Source organism: Cricetulus griseus, chromosome 2 (genome assembly GCF_003668045.3).
Source record: "Cricetulus griseus strain 17A/GY chromosome 2, alternate assembly CriGri-PICRH-1.0, whole genome shotgun sequence".
Classification (NCBI taxonomy): Eukaryota; Metazoa; Chordata; class Mammalia; order Rodentia; family Cricetidae; genus Cricetulus; species Cricetulus griseus.
Window position 1 is genome coordinate 365,554,872 of NC_048595.1, and position 17,389 is coordinate 365,572,260.

General features: G+C 47.2%; 1 protein-coding gene across 1 annotated transcript in view; it reads right to left on the reverse strand.

The window, feature by feature from the left end:
* Ice1 (interactor of little elongation complex ELL subunit 1) overlaps positions 1 to 17,389 on the reverse strand; it is a 49,181-nt gene that overhangs the window by 9,821 nt on the left and 21,971 nt on the right. Inside the window, exons 11-16 of the mRNA XM_027400124.2 lie at positions 14,145 to 14,231; positions 12,153 to 12,562; positions 5,521 to 10,218; positions 4,432 to 4,600; positions 2,043 to 2,203; positions 776 to 966 (exon numbers count right to left, since the gene is read on the reverse strand). Coding sequence (XP_027255925.1) covers positions 776 to 966; positions 2,043 to 2,203; positions 4,432 to 4,600; positions 5,521 to 10,218; positions 12,153 to 12,562; positions 14,145 to 14,231 — 5,716 coding nt within the window. The remainder of the gene's footprint in view (positions 1 to 775; positions 967 to 2,042; positions 2,204 to 4,431; positions 4,601 to 5,520; positions 10,219 to 12,152; positions 12,563 to 14,144; positions 14,232 to 17,389) is intronic.

Consider the following 17,389-nt stretch of genomic DNA (forward strand, 5'->3'; position numbering starts at 1 on the left):
GTACAAAGACATCCTCACACACAAGCACCCACTCTAAAACAGACCCGCTGCCAGTTTTCACTGTGAGACAGAAGTCCATCTTTCCTGGGATCAGGAGAGTGAAAACAAGTTTCTCCTGCAGACAGCTCCTTGCAAAAGTAACTCTCACAGAAACCAACTATTTCAAAGACATGAGCCACCAACTGTGTGGTGAGTGGTTTAATGTCATATCCTCCTTTAAACCAGGCTTTCTCAGCCAAATTGTTCAAAAAGAATATATTTTTTTTTTTATTTTAAATTGGGGAATAATGTTCTCCTCTCAAGGGATGGGGCATGGCTAGAGCCAGAAGCACAGACCAGCACCTACTCTTTCCTAGCGAAGAGCCGCTAGCGCCTCATCTACACACTGCTGTCTGTTCCCCTGAGTTTCTTTTCTGGCCCATCAGTGAATGAGGGTGACAACTGTGACACTTCCTTGGCTCATATTTGCTGAGGTGCTGTGTGTTGATGACCTTCTGAGGAGGGAAAAGGGAACATAGGGCCCCATGCTGAGGCACTTCTTTTGGGGAGACTATTGGGAGTGATGAAAGGTAGCTAGCAGCATACAGAAAAACAAGGCAGAGGGATTTAACGGAATTCAGACATTCTAGGGGTACTTTTGTTAACTCCTATAATAATACATTAGTTGTACTTCAAGTGCCTTGTGTAAGAAAGAACCACAACTAAGTCCCACTCCAGCATGAACAGGTTACCTTCCCTTAACCCAGTGTTTCTTTAAATCAGCAAAGCTGCTCACCTTATGATGTTATCATGTGTCCAAATCCACCTCTGGTGGCAACAGAGGAGATCAATAGCAAATATGTACTCCCAAATGTTTGCACTGAGGTCTTCACCAAACTCTTCACTCGCCTGAAATTCTGTTTTGGGGCATAGCTGTATGGTCAAAAGCAGCTTAGAAACCACGATTCCAACATCTATAGGAGCGTTCTAGCAGACAGAAATAAACACATTAAAAAGCAACGTCTTAGGGTGCTAGCAATCTGAGAGTGTAACAAGCATCTAGCGGACTGCTATTTACCTTAAGAGTGACTTTGAAGCAGCCTGAGTTTGAACTAGACATGAGTAGTCACAACCACAGCTACTGGAGCCACCACCCCCACCAGAGAAGAGCTGAACTGCACTCCAGACAGAAGCAGACTGAAGTCAGTGCAACCAGGAGCTAAGGTTATTAAATGTGGACTAACATTTAAACTCCTATAGACTCTGCTGCTTTCTACAAATGTTGATCAATCTACCCTTTCCGCAAACTGCTGGGTGATGATGGTAGCTTCCTTCACTTTTGAGACCAGCATTCTGAGCTTTGTGTTCTCAACTATGTGAGCAGCTTAAGTACCCCTCTCCCTGATGAGTAATAAGTCACACGAACACATCTCTGACTGAGGGCCGCTTACTTCCACAAGGGCATATTAGATTGTACCCAGTTTTGTTTCTATGAACATTCACATTTGTCTTTTTGTGGAGAAAAATTTCCTTTCCCTCAAAGGCCCGGGTGGGACCGCAGGGGACTGTGTGAATCAAGTAACTACCAACAAGGTTAAACTGCCCAGCATCCCACCAGCACTGCAAGCAGGTCCTGGGGGCAAACCCAGGCTCAGATCAACAGAGCAAAGCCTGAGCTTGGACATTTGTGAGCTACTGACACTTCTCAGGTTTCCACAAGAGTACAGTCCCTGTCTCCTCAGATTACAGACCCATGGGTTTCATCTGTCATAAATTAACATAACAAACAAACTTCATATATTTTGGAGGCCTGGAAATTTTTCCTGGCATGTCATGAATACTTAATGAATAAACTGCATAAAATTAGGCTAACAGTGTGGGGAGAGAACAGACTGCTGAGGTTGACCCGAGGCAGGCATGGACGTGACACACAAACATAAATAAGTAAATATCATCTTTTAAAAATGCTCAAGAATTTGAACAAAAGCAAACACAAAGCTGCACAGTAACATCTATGTTCATCCTACACGTACTGCAGAAAAGACATCAAACACAAAGTATACCTTTTCCCAGCTGAGGAACGCTCTCAGGCAGTTCAGAACCTCGCCTCTGGCACGCTGCCTGGCAACCAGCTGCATCGCTTGACTAATGGCTGACTGGGAGAGAAACACTTCACGCCACATGTTGGCAATGAATAGAGTCAACTTCTCAGATTCTGGAAAATCTGTAAGAAAGAGAGGATAAAAAGAGCCTTTATGTCTCACCTAGGACAGTGATTTAAAACTAGGCATGGGTTTTACTTCACAGGTGCCTCACAAGGTACCAGCAGCCAACAGGCTTGTGAGTGGATAGTGAGTGGGGGTCTTCAATGTCTCAAAACCCCTTCTTTCTTTCTCTCCATCTTGAGTATTTGAGTTTTCTTTTATTTTGAGATGGGTCTCATTCTGTAGTTCTGACTGGCTGCAAGCTGGCAGCACACTCTCACCTCAATCTCCCAAGTGCTGGGACTTTAGGAGTGAGAGGCCATGTCTGGCTTGGCATACTGTTTTCTTAGACTTTAAACCTTTAAACATAAACAAATGGCTACAGCTGTGTGGAAATGAGCTGTCTTGTAATATTGTATAATATTGTGTATCAAATGGGAAAATTCTGAGCCTGAAGAAATCCGGAGGCAGGATGTTAACTTCTCTTCTTTGATGGAGCCCTTCCCCCTGGCCAATACAACCTTCTCATATTACGCTTTATAGTATTGTACAAGGTTTAAAATGTAACCAAGTTTCTAACAAGGACTTTTTTATACATGTAATTATTTTGCCACAAATTCTTCCACTCTCCAGGCTTTTCTTTTACAAACAGTAATGTTTACTCTTAGGGAGTACCTCCTTCCCAGATGGAGAATCCCAAATCTGTTTACTACCACTACAAATCAAATAGGTAATACTGCTTTACTGTGCTGTGTTTTCTCCCTCTCTCTTTGACAAAACTCAACAAAACTGAGATCCACCCATGGGCTGCGTGCAAGAGTCGTTGTCCGTTCACTTGCACAACTACGTAGTGTTCAGTTACTCATATGCTCATCTGTGCAGTCACCCGTCGACAGACATTTGTTTCCAATTCAGGCTATTATGAATTAACATGTCATAAATATCTGTGTCCTCAAGTCTGCATCTCTGTTGAATATGACCTACAAGTGCAACTCCTCAGTACGTCATGAAATGAGTGTCTTAGTTTTACAAACAAAACCAGTTTTCCGATGCAGTTAGCGTGAGAAGTTTTGTCACAAAGGCGTGCCTGACTAAAGTTTTCTTCTACTTTGCCTGTTAGTACTGACAGTAAAAGGCTGAGGGGGTTGGGAATAAACTTGATGCACTATTTTGATGTGTTGCTGTGTACACCTGTCCTTCTGGTGCTTGCTCCTGTCATAGTGAGTCCATAGTTTCCCTTAGTCCTGACGAGATTATCAAATACAACCCAGTTACACAACAAGTGGTTAATGGCTGTAAACAGTGCGTTTTTCTGTCCTTTTAGACTATACAATATAACGGGAGACAGAGTGGGAATAAAGCGATCTATCTCCTTTTAAAGGGAAGGAAGGCAAGCATCACAACCACAACAGGAGAAGATGCGACAGAAAATGATGAAGGACACCTGTAAAGTCACAAAACGAACACTGACAGACAGGCATTTGTCAGAACAAAGCCTGAAACTGAGTAAGAAAGAAAGAAATCCATGGGACTTGGCATAACCACATCCTCTCCTCTCTGCTGCCCACCTATGAGTCCCTGTGTTACCAGGTCTTCAGCCCTTTCATGGCCACCTGGCATGTGTCCCCTGATGGATAACTGAACAAATCAGTGAACACAAACACTGTGCGCACACTGATGCCGACCTCTTGGAACAGCACTGTGCTCTGTTCCTACCTTGCCCTGTTTATGAGCTCTAATGGTTTGCTGTCACCCAGGTCTCCTAATCTGGACCCACAATTGAGACTGAGGAGGCTGCAGTAAAGGGGAAGTGAAGTGAGGACAGCCCTGCTCCTCCATCTCCTTTTCATCACTAAGGTCCAGTGAGCATTTCATGAGGCTACAGACCCATCTGACCATTACTGTCGTTAGCCAGGAACACAGCAATATGGAGGGTCACTGATCAAGGATTCCCGTTATTTTGCAACACAGGAATAAAGTAAACAAGAGACAACCTACATACAAAGAGAAAGTCTAAGCACATTCAGTTGAAAACTAGTATGGTTAGGTATAGTTAAAGTCACTTAAGCCCTTCAATAGATCAAAACTTTTTGTTTGAGACAGTATTTCTAGACCAACCTGGCCTCAAACTCACAGAGATGAAAAAACATTAATTTTAAAGACACAACCAGCTGAAAAGACAGAAGTCAAGTGTAGGGTGAAAATGAAACAGCAGGTTTTCAATACAAGTGCTGCAACCTGAACACACCTTCTTTCAGAAGGCTATAACAGAACAAGCGAGCTCTTTCCAAGTCTCCAAGTTGCCGACAAATGCCCACATATACTCTGCACAGTGCATGGATGTAACTGTGATCTAGAGATGTCTTCTGAATCTTTAGCTCTGAGAGAATAGAGCGAAGTAAGTATTCTCCTAAATGCTGGATTGGGAAAGATAAAAGAATTACGGTTAGTGATGCAAGAACCAATCCTAATTAGGTTTCTATCAGACAAATAAAACTTACGTAACACCAGATGGTAGGCCAAAATAACTGGTAACAACTTGTCTAGCATGGTAGCCATGGGCACAACCAGAGGGGAGAGAACTCCCTATGACTGACCTCTTGGGATCAGTCAAGCTACAGATAACAAGCCATAGCAAATCTATAAATACATCTTCTTGCCTATGATGACATGGTTGCCACTCAAATAAATTATAATCCACTGGATTTTTGCTAAGAATCCATGTGTGCAAGTATGTGTGCATGTACATTAAGCTTAGGCTAATTCTATCCCCATTTTCATTTGTTCTATTGTTTAGATTCTATGGGGTTAGTTGCTATCTATTTTCCTTCCCTTGAAAGAGAATTGTATCATTAAAAACTGGATAGCCACTCACTCGGAAGACACCTGAGCCTCTCAGATTTTCTGAAAGGCAACCATCACAAACAATATATTTAGTCCCTGAGGACATAATGCATGTGACTGTGGCCATTGGGCAGTGATCTAGCAGGCACTGGCTTCACCTGGGCAAGGAGTCGAGGGGTGCTTATCACATAGATATGAAGTCCTTGGGAGCCTCACACTAGTCTGCACGATGCTGACACTGTGGGAAAACATGGAGGTGATGGGAATGTGGCACGCCAAGGAAGGATGCTTTATGCCTGAAATGCCAGCACCACCTGGAAATTTTTGTTCTGATAGATTTTTCTCTCGAGTTGTGTGTGTCAAGCATCCACCTGTCATCTTGTGTTTCTAATCTCTATAGGTGTGGGGGTAATCTTCAGTGTCACCTCACTAGCCAGTCCCTGCTAGACACTCCTCTCAACCCACCCCAAGCGAGAGAAAAGCAACCACCTACCTTGTTTGTGGTGCTAAATTCATAAACAACTTCCTTCTCTTGATCTCTCATGACAGGCTTTTTGGAGATGTTTCCCACATACACGTGACTACGAATGACAGGAAGCAGGTCAAAAGAGGACTCAGCAATCTTCCTCAGGGCCCGAGCTATAGCTATGTTGTACGACTCTGCCATCTCCTGTGGGTTTACATGCAGCTGAGATGCTGGGCTGCAGACCAGGGCAGCAGTTTGCTCTTCCTCAGCTGTGACAACTTCGACCGGTGAGATTCCTCCTGGGGGGTCCTCAGGGGCTCCTTCTGTGGTCACCTGGCTGGTATGAGGCTCTGGGGACTCGCTCTCCAGACGCAGTCTTTTGGCACTTCTCAGTATGGATGCTGCCAGGGTTCTTTTCCCACCTGCATCTTGCTGGACACTCCGGTCTTGTGACTTACCTTGGCTACCATCACCACCAGAGGTGCCCGACGTTAGGACAAAAGCAGTAGAAGTTGAGGTGATAGCTTTGAGTCCTATGAGAGCACTGACACGCCCCGGCAACACCTTTCCATCCACAGAGGAGCCTCGGGACAGTTGCATGTTCCCTTTGAGGAGGCTGAGGGTCCGGGCCCGGGCGGATAACTCTGGGTACATTGTGTCAAGGATTTTAACGGAATTTTCCTGGGGCCCACTCACAGCAGCATGGCCAGGTGTACAGGATGGGAGCCGGCCGGGCACGGGAAGTGCATGCTTCGGTGTAGCAGCACAGAACTGCAGAGGGGAAGACACTATCCTTCCAGTGGCTGCTGCCGTAGACGGGGATGGAGAGGGATCCAGTGGGGAGGCCTGCTGGAGTTCCTCCGGCCACGGAGACAACACAGGAGGCCCTGGAATGTCACGCAGAGGGGAGATGCGGCCGGCAGGTGAGGTCAGTGAGGACGGACTAGAACTTGATATGAGAGGGGACAGTGGTCGTGATGTCCTTGGAGGTGTGGCTATCAGTGGGGGGAGCAAAGGAGGCAGTGGAGGCCCCACTTCTTGCCGGATCTTGCTCAGAGTATCAGGGGAACAGTTGGGAGGGGTGGAAACACCTACACCAGCCATGGTGGACTGAGCTTGGCTGCTTGGCATTTTTGTATTTGTTCTTTTCCCCGGTACTGGCTGAGGGACTTCATCCAGATGCACTTCCCCTCTGTTGAGTCCTGGAGTCTTTGCTAGTTTGCTTGACTGATCTTTGTTGGAAATCTTTGATCGAGTCTTATTCTTACCAAGTGGTTCTAATTTCCAGTTATAATACGTGTGATCGGATGCAACTTTCTCCGTCTCGAGTGTTGGATCATACATCTGAGAGCGAATCCAGATGCTAGGCTTCACAGGTCTGTTCCGAAGACGGCTCTTATCGAAGTTGGCACTCTGACCACTGCTGGAAATATCCTCCTGGGCACCACACAGAGGCTCTTGAGGTAGAGGGCCAGCAGGACTAGCTTCAGGGGATTTCTCCATAGAGCCATTGTCTAGGCCTCCCAGATCCTGTGAAGCGAAAGCATCAAAAGTGTCACAAAGAACTACTTGTTCCATGCCAGGAGAGATGGCGACACCACTGATGATAGTCCAGTTATCCCCCTTTTCAATCACGACGTCTTGGTCCTTATTTATCAGCACACTTATGACTTCTGAGGTCACTGCAGAGATCTGATAGCGAAATGCTGTCTCTGTCACACAGGCAGAGCTCGGCTCTATCCTTGGCGGAGCTGTCGAGTCAGAGCTCAGGGCCAAAAGTTCCGCAGGTTCTGCCAGGTCCTCCTCCCTAGTGCTGGGGTACCCCCCATAATTGGTCTCATCCTCAGATCTGCTCTGAATACGCTCAGGGTCAAACCTGCCACTCAGTGGGGAGCTGCCTACAACATCCACAGCGGCTGGTTGGGGCAATTCTACAATGTGGGACATGGAGTTGGATGCTTCCTCAGGCGGGTTTTCTTCTATCAGCTCTTCAGCTGCCTGGCTGTGACGCGTCTTTAAGAACAAGACATGCTCAACATCCTTCTCACTGGAGTCCCCATGGTTTGTATCCAGTTCATCCCTGGTTTTGGTGAGAATATCAGATGACATTTCCAGAGGACTGCAAACATGCTGGTTTGAATTCCTGACACAGGAATCATCTCCCTCTGACTCGAACCACTCTTCCGAGGCTCTGAATGTTTCTTCTTCATGGAACCTTTTCCCATGGTTCTTTCTGAAGATTTCACTTTGCTTGAACTCTTTGTTCATTTCTGTGCTAGAACATTCTGAAACAGAGGCCCTGGAACTATACTCTCTTAACTGACAACTTTCAAGAAACATAACCACCTCTGATGTGGAGAGCTTGTCTATGTAAAGAAAAGTGCTTAAATTGCATCCTTGAAGTGCTGAGGTCAGATCGCCTACATCCAAGGCACGCCTGACCCCAGCCACCCCAGCCTCCAAGCCTCCCAAGTGTCTCCATGAGTCTCCCGCTGCTGCATCCTGCTGTCTGTGCCCCATCGTAGCTTCAGCCTCCTGCTGTCTGAGCCCCACTACAGCTTCAGCCTCATGCTCTCCCTCACTGCAGCTAAAGGCCTCATCCTCCATCTCAGTATCCTCTCTCTGCTCTCTGATACCTGTGTAGCAGTAGGAAGCCCCAGAAAGACTACTTTGGGAGGTACTCCGTGTCTTCCCACCTGCACTGTGAAGAACTGAAGGACAGATAGGGCCGGTGGGGACAGGAGTTCTGAGAAGTGCTCTGGTGGGCACTGTGGGAGGTGTGCTGGCATTCTGTGGAATGCTACGAGAATCTCTTGCAGCTACAGGGGCCTCAGCGTTTGCCTGGGGATGAGCTCCACTGGGCACCTGTCCAGTAGGACAGTCTCTGGATGGCACCTCAGTGGGAAGTAGCTTCCCAGGCTCCAGCCTCTGGGCACCTGACTGTGTGGTATGGGGAGACCTCCTGGGTCTCTGCTGCAAGAGTTCATTCATTACACGCTGGTTCTGGATGAGGTGGTCACCAGGGGAAAAGGGTAACTTATCTGTAGAACCAAAATTCTCTGCTGGCACAGAGCCACTTGGAGAATCACTTGATTTTCCCCAAGACACAGAAACTTGTGGAGAAGGGCTTTCCTCATCAGCTACCCCCTCACTGCCCTGTGCTGTGGGATCCCCATCTCCAGTATACTCTGATACCGATGGCGTGGCATCTGACTCCTCACTACTGTCTGCAGAAGGACTCAATGTGCTCCCACGTGGCTGCCATTGCTCCAGGCTGGTACTCTGCATCCTCTCGGGTCTTGCCTGCTTTGTTATGACTGACACTTGGTTTGGCAGCAAAGCAGCAGCTGTGTTGAGTTCCAGAGGGATGGTACTTTCTCCAGAAGGTCCCTGCACAGCTGTCAATCTGCTGCCCTGTGAGGCCGGTGCTGCCTTCTCTAGCTGAAGCCTGGTCTTTTGCTGGTGTTCTGAGGTAGCTCTGGGACTGCCCTCACCACCTCTCCTCAGTATATGGCTACGGTGCCAAGAGGTATTGTCAGCAGAACCAGGGCTCCTCCTGGTGAAGCCAGCCTGAGAGGGCGCTAATGAAGTCCAGTCTGACTTAGGCAGAGTGAGCTTAGTGCCTGGACCTCGGCCTCCACACTGCCCACTTGTGGCTGGCTTCTGAAATACTGACTGGGGGAGCGGGTGTGCCTGCACTGTACTTTTAAAAACGTTTAAAGGTTCCGGGTCTCTGCTCTTCCAATCGCTAAATGTAGATGCTCCTAATTTTGACTTGGCACTTAAAGCAGATGAGCTGTTTTCTGGGTCATTTTCTTTTGGAAAACGTGCTGCTGGCTCAGACCACTGAAGAAATGGGTTGAAAGTTCTAGTTGGGGACTTTTGTTCTGAACGATGCAGGTTTGTACAGGTTACGTCTGCTGGAGCCCCTGCATTGAAAAACCCTAGCCGAGAAGCCTTGGGGTTACTGCAGAGAGGCTCTTGCACAGAGGTAGACGGGGAAGGAAGACTGGCTGAATGGTCACGCCCTGCTGCGCCTGATCCCAGAGTAGACTCCTGCGCATCGTTCTCCTTTCCTTGAAAATGGCCAGAATGCATCACACGGTGTGACTTGGGAGCAAATTCACCAGTAAGTCTCCACTTAGTAAAGTCTGGCTGGGGTGAGCACAGCACTTTTGATGATAGGGTTTTCCCTTCAGATTCCATGAGTTCACTGAATGTCCTCTTGCCAAAAGGAGAAGAGCAAGCCTCTGACTCTCCAGCTCTGGCTTCCTTCTTCCGGGCTGGGCTTCTGGATGCTCTCTCCCCCCATGGTCTCCTGTTATGCTTCAGCAGCCCTTTCCTGACTCTTTGCACAGATTTATCCGTCTCCCGGGCCGCTACCTTTCCTTCTGCCCTTTCTACAACATCTTCCCTATCCCTCACAGCTTCAGGCGATGCTGTCCAGTGCTTTCCCCGAGCTAGGTAAGATGTGGCCGGGGTTTCTCCCAATGTTACTCTTCGGCTATCAAATCCAACAGGTGCCAGCCTGTTGACAGCTTGGGCAACTCCCTGTGACCTGGGCTTTTCCATGCAAATATCACTCCTTCTAAGTTTTTCCAGCAAGTCACAGTAATTCCGATAACTGGCTGTGTAATTTTCTGAAGCTAATTCCGCAGAGTTTCTAAGTGGGGTAGAGTCACTGTCGCTGGAATCTGTGAACTCTCCTTCTGCGAAGTAGGATTCCTTCAAGTAACACAAAGCACACAGTCAGACAGATGCTCAGCACAACTAACTTATCAGAGTTACTGAACACTTGCACAAGAGCCAGTGCTTTCAAAGACATTCTCACTATCATACCTGTCAAGGGTTGACCAGGCTCTGGTGTGGCGTACTCTACCCAACCCTTAAGGAAGCTGGGACCCACTCTTCCTGCTTCCCTGTAACCAATGCTCTCTTGAGTCCTGGTCTACACAGCATCCAGGCTGGGTTTGTGGGTTCAGCTCTTGACATTCCTAGTTTTGCCTTCTGTCAGAGATGAGGCTCTATCTACACTGAGGTTCTCTGGCCCCTTGCTCCACCTTCCTCTGTTTCCTCTCCTTGTCACTTGGCTGGGACAGCACAGACCCTGCCACATAGCTCTCCCCTTCTCCTTTCACCATGTTCTCCAGCTAGTAGTCACCTCTGTTCCCAAAACCCTCCTACATCCCAACTAATGGCTCCCATCTAGGTTAACTCTTTCTCTCTTATGTCATCAAACTCTGCACATAAGTGGAGGGTGAAGTCAATAACCTAGTGTAAAATCCCCCCTCACCAATGCCTGAGTCTAGGTGATACCTCTCCTGGCTTTCCCTCACATTCCCTCCACCTGTCTTTCTTCTCTGCCTCTATTTTCACTGAGTTGCTGGTGGCTGCCCAGGGTTTGGACCTTCTCTATATATGCTCACTGAGTGTGGCCACAGGTACATGGCTCTGCTGTACACAGCCACTGGTTCTAAGAGTCTTCGTCCTGCCCATCTCCATCTAGGTATCGTGATTTAATTTTAGATGAGACAGGGAGTGGGTGAGAAATCAGTAGGTAAATCAATGGGTATCTGTAGAATTCCCAGGGGAGCCTCTGTAACATGTTTTAAACTAGCTGTTTTGTAACTATTTTGCCTCCATCTCCCCTAAAGACCATAGTGAAAATGCTATCAAATGCCACTCCTCAAGCCATTTTTTACACTAGACTAGCCTGTGGCCCCAGTGCCTCAACCTGTATACGGACAGTAAGAACTAACTAGTCCTGACCAACATTCCTCCTGCTTCTCAACTGTCAATCCTTTCCTATTCATACTGTGACTAAACAGAAACTTTCATATGAAAACCTGTCACAACCTTTGCTTTTTGAGTCAAGGATTTCCCATTCCCATAATAATACATGAGTGTTTTAGGAAGACTTGCAAGACCCTTCAAAAAATGGTCCACCTCAAGTTTCCCAAAGCCATGTTTGCCCTGGGTCACACATCACTGTACAGCAGCTTCTCAAGTCACAAACACGTGTGCAGCCTCCCTGCCAGCCTCTCCAAGACAGAGCCTCGTCCCCTGAGGAAGAACGTGCCCCACAGCTCTGAAGAACTCTACTCAGCAGAGGGGCTGTGTGTTCCATGCCTGGTCCTACATTCACAGGACAGTCCAACACTGTATCCCCCACCACCTCTGAGCCCACAGTTCCTAGCTCGGAATCTGAAACAGAAGTGAATGCCAGGACTCCTTAATGGAGCAATACTCCTTAATATGTGAGCATTTGAAGATGTGCCCAAAGTTGAGACTCTGCTGGGCCAAGGGTCAGGAACATTAGACATGGAGATTTCACTGTCTCCGGAAACAGCCCGGGTCTGTAAGAATATGCTTCATTCCCTCCATGCCTATCATGTACTATGCACTAGCAAAAATATCTTCTTACATAAAAAGCACAATTAGAGATGAATAAAATGTAACCATTTAACACACATTGAAGAAAATCACACTACATTTGTTGATGCAAAGGGCCCTGGCACAGCTTTCTATTTTCTTATGTTACTTCACAGTAAAACTAGCTAAAATGACACATTTTACCTAACTACACTAATACCTTTGAAACACCTTGGACATGGGACAAACACAGCCATGTGGAAGTAAAATTCAGAAAGCCAACTCACAGGTGCTAGGGAGGACGATAAAGAGCCCGGGTGTGGTGATGTGGTTGGAGGAGGTGAGGGCACTGGAGACAGAAGAGGAGGGGGAAGTTTGAAGAAGTCAATTGCAGCTTGAAGATCATCATCAAAGAAGTGTTCATGGTCATAAATGCTGGTCCCTTTGCCATCGCCAGGCCTCTGCACTGAGACTTCGGGATGACTTTCCTCGTGACAAGCAAGCTCCATGCCAGGGCTTACTCCACTGGGCTGCTCGTCTTCTGCGCTGTCAGAGGAAGTGAAGTCACCTTCCATCTCCATAGACAACTTGGTGAAGAAAGAACGCATATCAGCCGCCCTGGCAGGACTGCCTGGCACTGGGAGCAACTCATCTTCCCCAGAGGCTCTGGACACACTGTCTCCTTTGACAGGTTTTTCTGAGCAGGAGAGAAGCAAGCAACACACATTTAATGCCAAGAAAACTTACAAATTCCATCCTGGTGGCAGGTCAAACTGCTAGCAGAAAGCTGAAATAAGTAGACAGCTTTAAAAATGTCACCAGTCAACTTCTACTGATATCTCATAGACTGGGAGAGGGGAGTGGATGGAGAGTGGTCCATCGAGGCACAACCCAGCTTGAAGCACAGCAGCCAACACAGTGGCCTTACTGCCTCAGCACACTGGAAGACCCTTTCCCTTCAACGATGATCTCTTGTACAGAGCATTTATGGATAACTTTGACATTGGTTGGCAGATAAAACTGTCTGCCTCAGCTTGCAGGCACAGTTCTATTTCTCTGCTCCCTCAAATACTGCTAAGCATGGTGTGACAAAGAGGCAAGTATACCATTTTGCGGGGAGAGGGGGTTTTGAGTTTCATGAACTTCAGTTGATAATGATTATTTAGTCAAGAAATAAGGATCCCATGGCATCGTTGCAATCACCCTTTGTTGTATTTAAGATGTAAAATTGTTTCACATAAGAGCCAGACCTCTTCAGGAAAGTGGGATTATGTCAGTGGTACAGAAACTCAAGGTGAGACTCAATCAGAAAAGTGATCTAAGCAGGACAAGTGTGTCTGAGGCATAGAAGAGCCGCTCCAGAGCAACTTCCAGTAAGTACGAGATTGCGACACACTGGGAAGGAGCAGAGAGACACTGACATAAGAAACAGAAAAGAGTCCGCAGCAGCATGGGCCTGCAATGCACTGGGAAGAGGAGAGGGGAGCATGGGCCTGCAGTGCGCTGGGAAGAGGAGAGGGGAGCATGGGCCTGCAGTGCACTAGGAAGAGGAGATGGGAGCATGGGCCTGCAGTGCACTGGGAAGAGGAGAGGGAAGCATGGGCCTGCAGTGCACTGGGAAGAGGAGAGGGGAGCATGGGCCTGCAGTGCACTGGGAAGAGGAGAGGGGAACATGGGCCTGCAGTGCACTGGGAAGAGGAGAGGGAAGCATGGGCCTGCAGTGCACTGGGAAGAGGAGAGGGGAACATGGGCCTGCAGTGCACTGGAAAGAGGAGAGGGGAGCATGGGACTGCAGTGCACTGGGAAGAGGAGAGGGTAGCATGGGACTGCAATGCACTGGGAAGAGGAGAGGGGAGCATGGGCCTGCAGTGCACTGGGAAGCAGTTGAGCTACCCTGATGTGAAACAGACCAGAGAGGCATAATGGAGAGGGGCAGTCTTTCTATGAAAGAATTTCAGTAACTAAATGCAAAAGGAATGAGATTAAAAAAACTTCACTGAGCCAACTGGAAACAAAGGAGATCTACCATGGATGAGACCCTCAGTGGGTCTCCTGTAGTACAGGAGCTCTTCCATACACAAGGCCAAACATGCCTTAGCTTCCCCTCCCAGCACTCTTCTGAGAGCTGCTACCAAAAGTCAACTGAATTTGCTGGGATTAGAGTCATACTGCTTCATACATTTCAATTCCCACTCTCGGCTGCACACTGGAGCCTACAATGCAGACTGTGGCCAATGTTGTCAAGTTCATATGTAAGGAGCCTCTGTGGTAACACTCACCTGGGATGCGCCTGCTGTTCTCCCCAGACAGCCTGTGAGCAGTGTTCACACAGAGCCAAAGCTCTTTCAGGAGAACTTTCACCTTCCCTGTGAACAGCAAGGCACCGAGATCAACCACAGTTCTGTGGAGCCCAGCTAGACTCCTTATCCACTTAGGAGGCAGTACCCCAACCTACCCACTATAACCACTATGCATAATCAGTTCATTCCCAACAGAAGTCTGGCAATGCTTTGGCTGAAAACTGAAGACTTGACACAGGTTTGTTTGCTTTTTTTTTTTTTTTTCTTCTTCTTTTAAGGCAGTGGCTCTCAACCTTCCAAATGCTGTGACCCTTTAATACAGTTACTCATGCTGTGGTGACCCCTAACCATAAAATTATTTTCATTGGTACTTCATAACTATAATCTTGCTACTGTTGTGAACAGTCATGTGTTTTCCGATGGTCTTAGGCGACCCCTGTGAAAGGGCTGTTTGACTACCCCAAAGGAGTTGAGAACACTGTTCTGGGACAAGGACTCAGAAGACATTAGGACTTTTCTCTATTCTCATGTGCCTTGGTTCCAGAGTGCTGGGTACAACAGTGGCAAAGCATCCCTCAGTTACATGAGTACATCAGCAGAGGCACCAGACAACCATGCAGCATCCACCCAGAGGACTGAGAGACTGTCCAAAGTCCATGGATGGGGGTGGAGGGAAGAGGAGGTACCCATAACAGCCTGGAGAACACCTTTTCACAAGAATGGGAAACTGCTGGGACTTTGACAGCTCCAAAGATGACTGGATGCTCCAATTGCTACAGAGTCACTGACCCAAGTTGAAAGGCCAAGGGGAACATGTAAATAGGGGGCCTCATGAAAAGTATAGGAATAGTATAGTATCAGGGATAAAGTACTCATTAAATACACTAATTCCAAAAATACCAATCAAGGCAAAAAATATTCACGAAAATATAAACACAAGGAGCTTGAAATGAAGCATGGGTTAAAAAAATAACTCATAGTAATTACATCTCAACGTGAAACAATTCTGAGGGCAAGCAAACTAGTAAGTTCCTAAAGTAAGACTTCACAGAGATGGGTGAAATCTTTAACCCAGTCAAGAAGACATTAAAATCTCCAGGAAATCAGCCACAGGCTTTAATATAGTGCAGCCATATTAAGAACACTGAACCATGTCACCCCCAAAACTAAGTCCATGGATGGGACATCAAGACAAACACGACTGACTTAGCTATCAGAGTCTGAAGAGTTGGCCTGCACCTTTCCTATTCCAGGTCAACCCAGCTATGTCTCACTGGAGGCTCCACAAGTCCAAGTTCCCCTGCTACAGCTGAGAAGTTTACCTGAATTATGATTAACCTACGTCAGAGCCTGCTTCCAAATACTGTCCTCCCCTTTGTTTAAGTGACCTGACCAGATAGATCCCTGCTCATACATACACCCAAATCAGCAAACAAAGACCACTAAAAACAAAGAAAAGGTTACTTTCCCATGCCCCTGGAGGACAGACACAACTCCACGGAGCACACATGCCTTGTCATGGGTATCTCAGGCTAGCCCTTCCCAACAAGCAGAGAAGACTCTTCCTTTCAGCTTTATGACTTAGCTGTGACTGCATGTATGTCATCTCTCAAGTGTCTTTCTTCTATCACAATCTAAGGCGCTTACAACTGTTTCTGACTTTCCACTCCACTGTCACTCTTGGGATCAAAAGTATCTTCAAGTCACAATGAGTGTGGCAGAGTGTGACTAGAGCAGGGCCCTGCTCAGTCCCTCCTTTAAAGGAGTTTACTGTTCTAACAGCTCTTCCTCCTGAGAGACTGTCACTGTTCAAGACCTGCTGAGCAGAAGCAACACTAGTTATAAATTTTATGCTCTGCCCTTGTCCTCCTGTGGATGTTGTGCACTGCCTTGGGTCTTTCTCCAGACACCTGATGACAACCACCACTTGAAAAAGGGCAGCTCTTACTCTGTTCATCTTCAATTGGGTCAATAAAGCACACTGCAGGTTTGCATGATATTAAACACAACTTCACCACATTATCTGTTCTAATCCCATTTCCCAGTGGTTCTGGAGATTCTGTGGCCAGAAAAATGATCTCCTGAAGAGTGATCTGCCATCTATTTCCACACCTGACCAACACTGGGAACTGAAACTGCTGTGGCTGCAGAGCCTGCACAGGCACAGGCTCTCCTGTTCTTGACCATATTTACTGTGGGACTGCTGTCTTCATGATCAAGAGTCAGCATGGGTTCCAAAGGCCCTACCATTGTAACCACCATGTTTTTCTGCTTTACTGACTTAAGGGAGGAGAGAATTTTTAATCAACATCACACTTCTATTTTTAGTCCTATTAGCCAACCTGTATGAAGTTCTGAAAATCGTTCTAAAGAACACTGGGTATATGGTTTACACTCTGGCCACTGCTCTTCCAGCCTCTTACATGCCCTTCTTTCAAAGACAAACACGACGTTCCCCATGAAGACTGGCCTGCTTCCTCAGGAATCCCCAAGAGGTTTGTCTGGCATAGGTCTGTGTGCTTAGGTATGCAGCAGAGAGTACTTAGCAGATAGAACCTTCAATCTGCCCCACATCTGCTGAACCCTTCAATCCACACAGAATTGTTCGGAAGCCTGGACATATTACTGTCCTTACTGCTTTCACACAGACACTAATGAGCCTATCTTAGTCGGCCCCACATAGTCAGCTCTCTGCTTCATTTTATCTGAGTCAAGTGTCCTATTAGTGTGTTACCTGTGTGGTGTCAACACACACACACACACACACACACACACACACACACACACACACACACACACACACACACACACACACACACACACACACACACACACACACCCTACCTGTGCTTTCTGCTCAGGGGCTTGCCTTTTCTTCCTTGTGGCTCCCTCCCTCCCGGCTATGTTCACCCCTTTCAAACATTCTAACAGATGAATGCTGAGACTTCTGACCTCATTTTCCTGGACAGTTGATTCTCTGCCCTCTTTGATGATATCCCTTTGACTACATCCTCAGAGACTTCACACTTCATCTCCTGGGTCAGGAAATGAACCCATTAGTCCAGCTGATAATGCATCTAGGAGGCTGATATTTTAGTTCTTGAGGTCTCTACCTCCTGCCGGCTAACCCCCTCGGCCCAGTGAAGCCAGCAGCTGTGTGCATGTTCCTGAACGTGCTCAAGAGTACTTAACATGTCTGAAAAGTTCTCTTACGCATGAGTTTA